At 37.3% G+C, this 4,046-nt stretch overlaps 1 protein-coding gene across 2 annotated transcripts in view; it reads right to left on the reverse strand.

Annotated features, from left to right (window-relative positions):
* Nucleotides 1-3,822, reverse strand: part of LOC105532345 (chromosome unknown open reading frame, human C4orf45) — a 149,236-nt gene extending 145,414 nt beyond the window's left edge. The window contains exon 1 of one of the 2 annotated variants that reach the window (XM_011970520.1): nucleotides 3,674-3,822. In XM_011970520.1, coding sequence (XP_011825910.1) covers nucleotides 3,674-3,737 — 64 coding nt within the window. In that variant the 5' untranslated portion in view covers nucleotides 3,738-3,822. The remainder of the gene's footprint in view (nucleotides 1-3,673) is intronic. The other variant, XM_011970521.1, reaches the window with a different exon arrangement.
* Nucleotides 3,823-4,046: the final 224 nt, after the last annotated feature.

The raw sequence follows: 4,046 nt of genomic DNA on the forward strand, positions 1-4,046 counted from the left end.
ATTCAGAATGTGGACATCTCTGCACCATAACTGATCCAGTTTCTGCAACAAGTAAATGTCAGGGAAAAAAGGGAAGACTGCATCAGTTTAAAAGAGACAAAAACAGAAAACACAACTGAATGCAATGTGTGTTGGATCCTTAATTCTCAAAATCAACTGTAAAAACACATTTTAGAAACAATCAGGAAAATTTTATTATGGAGTTGTTAATTACATGATGCCAAAGGATAGTTATTAATTTTGTTAGGTGCAGTCACGGCAATGTGGCTATGTAAGAATAAGTTCATATTTTTTGAGATGCACAATAAAATTTGTAAGTGAAATAATGAGATATCTGAGCTTAAAATATATTGCACAAGAAAAAGACAGGAGAGATGTGAGTCAAATGTGGCAAAATTTTGATAAATGTTGAATATGGGTGACAGGTAAGTGGGAGTTCATTGGGGTGTTTTAAAATAGTCGCAATAAAATTTGTAAAAGGCAAAGGCAAAAAAGGATTCATATCTACATCTTCAAAGTAAATAAAAACGATTTCAAAAAATATTGGTGGGGGCCAGTTGCGGTGGCTCATACCTGTAATCCCAGCACTTTGGGAGGCCGAGGCAGGCGGATCACTGGAGGTCAGGAGTTCGAGACCAGCCTGGCCAACATGGTGACACCCCATCTCTACTAAAAATACAAAAAATTAGTGGGCATGGTGGCTCACATCTGTAATTCCGGCTACTTAGGAGGCTGAGGCACGAGAATCACTTGAACCCTGGAGGGAGAGATTGCAGTGAGCTGAGATCATACCACTGCCCTCCAGCCTGGGCAACAGAAGGAGACTGTCTCAAAAACAAACAAACAAACAAAAAAATTGTTGGGCTTTAATACATATACATTGTTCATAGTATACACAATCCTCTAAAGCTTGTGGCATTAATAAGTTATATATCTGTTTGTATCTTTCACCTGCTAATTCTGCTCTCTATATATATACCACAAGAATATAAGAGAACAAGAAAAATAATGTATGCAAAGTATTCATACAAATTTGTAACAGTAAAAATTAGGAAATTATAAAATACAGGAGGCTATGAAGCTAAGTATTATATGTCAGTATAATGAAAAACAGAAATCTATCAAAGGTGACAAGAATTTGAACTACGTAAATACATAAAACTAAGTATATACTCTGGCGTAAGTTAGAAGAAATTTGAAGTATTAATGAAGACTCTTGCACAGTTCCAAATGACAGAAAACCCAACCCAAACTGGCTAAGGAAAAGAGGAAATTTATTGGCTGATGAAAATTAAAACTTAAAAAGGCACAAAAATCTCATCAAGATAGATCATAGACCTAAATGAAAATGTAACATTGTAAAATGTCTAAAAGAAAACACAGGATAAAAATCTAAATGACCTTTTTTTTTTGGTAAAAAAGTAAAAAACAGACAATACCAAAGGCTGACAAGGATGCAAAGCAACAAGGACTCTCATTCATTGCTAATGGAAATGCAAAATAGTATAGCTAGTTTAGAAGACAGTTTGGCTTAACACAGGATCCAGCAATTACTCTCCTAGGTATTTATCCAGTTGATTTGAAAACATATCCATGCAAAAAGCTGCACATAAATGTATACAGAAGCATTTCTCACAATTGTCAAAAACTGGAAGCCACCAAGATGTCTTTTGATAGGTGAAGGGATGAACAAATTGTGACACATCAGCACAGTGAAATATTATTCAGTGGTAAAAAGAAATAAGCTATCAAACCATGAAAGGATGTGGAGAAGCCTTAAAATGATACTGATAAGGAAAAGAAGCCAATCTGAAAAGACTACATACCGTATAACTCCAGCTCTATGACATTCAAGAAAAGGCAAAACTGTGGAGACAGTGAAAAGATCAGTGGTTGCCAGGAGCTAGGGGAAAAGGGGGAGGAGGGAATGAATAGGTGAAGCATAGGAGATTTTTTAAGTGATGAAACTATAATGTATGGTACTATAATGGTGAATACATGGTTCTATTAATTTGTCAAGACTCCCATATACTTGATAGCATAAAAAGCAAACCTTAATGGATGCAAATTAAACAAACATTATTTAGGAAATTGTGGGATTTCAGGAAGGAATTCAGACTGTGACAAGAAAATCTTACTGTATTACAAGGGCATAAAACAACCTTACTGAAGAGGCTAGAAAGAAAATGTGCTGACCTAAATAACTTTGGAGATGAATAGTTTGTAAGAATAAAGGCAAAAGGAATTGCAGATAAGCAGGGTACTCTAGTTGACAAAGTCCTTCTCACAGGAGTAAAAAAGGGGTAAGAGTGAGGAAAGAGATGGTTTCCCCAGAGCCAGTGAGTCACAAGAAGGGGAGTGGATGAGATGGATGATGAGCAACACAAATCGTAAATGCCCACCAAAAACACACATTTGATTATTTTTCTGTAACATTGTAAAATATGCTCACAATTTGGAAAAATAAATAAATAAATAAGGCCAGGCACGGTGGTTCTCGCCTGTAATCCCAACACAGGCGGGTGGATCACTTGATGTCAGGAGTTCAAGACCAGCCTAGTCAACATGGTGAAACTCCATTTCTACTAAAAGTACAAAATAAATAAATAAATAAATAAACAACCAGGCATGACAGCGTGTGCCTGCAGTCCTAGCTACTCGGGAGGCTGAGGCAGGAAAATCACTTGAACCTGGGAGGTGGAGGGTGCAGAGAGCCAAGATCGTGCCATTGCACCCCAGCCTGGGTAACAGGGAGAGACTCTGTCTCAAAAAATAAATAATTTGGAAAAAAAGGAAATAAGATGAAGTTTAGTTTATGTCTTACAGACTTACCACTACTAGTCATATTCTACTTTTTAGATTTCATTGTAATTTCACACATACTACCCAAATCATTTAAAGTAGTTGAACAAACAAAACGAAAACCAATAACTTTACTAGGCTTAATGCATATCTTGCTCAAATTTTTATCAAGCAAATATGTCAAGTTTATAATATTTATAACTTTATAATATTATGAGAAGCTTAAATCAGTGTTAATAAAAATTTGAAGAAAAGTATGTTTTTTATTACATCAAAGAAGTTTCTCTGGCACAAACCATAAAAGCTATGCTCATTCAAAGATTCCTTTGTGAAAGTTACCTCAGATGTAGTGACAAGTGCTGTGTTAAATACGTGTTTATGGTGACAAGATGTTGATGATCAGACTGAGTGGGCATAATGAGACAGCAGTATCACGTCAATTAAACATCGGTGGGTCAGGCACGGTGGCTCACGCCTGTAATCTCAGCATTTTGGGAGGCCAAGGCGGGTAGATCACCTGAGGTCAGGAGTTCAAGGTCAGGCTGGCCAACATGGTGAAACCCTCATCTTTACAAAAATACAAAAATTAGCTGGGCATGTAGGCAGCTGCCTGTCATCCCAGCTACTCAGGAACCTGACGCTGGAGAATCTCTTGAACCCAGGAGGCGGAGATTGCAGTGAGCTGAGATCACACCACTGTACTCCAGCCTGGGAGACAGAGCGAGACTCTAGCTCAAAAAAAAACCCAAAAAAGAAACAAACAAAAACGTATATGATCATTTCATTGTTATATCCATTATATAAAATCATATATGTGAGAGAAAAAGCAAATTTAGATCTCCTTGTGAACGCATACACAAAAACGATTTACCTGTAAAAATCATTTGTTTTCCCACAGTAGTAGATGTTGGCTTTTGGTATGTTACAGATGCCATGGCTAAAGTCTTAACTGTGCTACTGGATTTTATTCTTCGGCTTCTTCAAATCAGTTAAGCTGCACCAGAAAGAATGAAAGACTCTGCAGTCCTTCCTCTCCCTGCCTGTGACCTGAACCAGGTGGTTGCTAAAGACTCTTTATGACAGGGAGATAGAATGTTCCTCCCAGCAGAGTTCCGCATTCCAATCTCCAAGAGCAGAGAGATACTGCTGTAGCCTTCCCAGAACTTGCATCCAGTAATAACTTTTCCTTATTTGTCAATATCAAGTCAGAATACACTTGTTCACAGGTACTAGATCCAGTTCGA

The sequence above is a fragment of the Mandrillus leucophaeus genome, unplaced genomic scaffold (assembly GCF_000951045.1).
Source record: "Mandrillus leucophaeus isolate KB7577 unplaced genomic scaffold, Mleu.le_1.0 Scaffold95, whole genome shotgun sequence".
In the NCBI taxonomy this organism is placed as follows: domain Eukaryota; kingdom Metazoa; phylum Chordata; class Mammalia; order Primates; family Cercopithecidae; genus Mandrillus; species Mandrillus leucophaeus.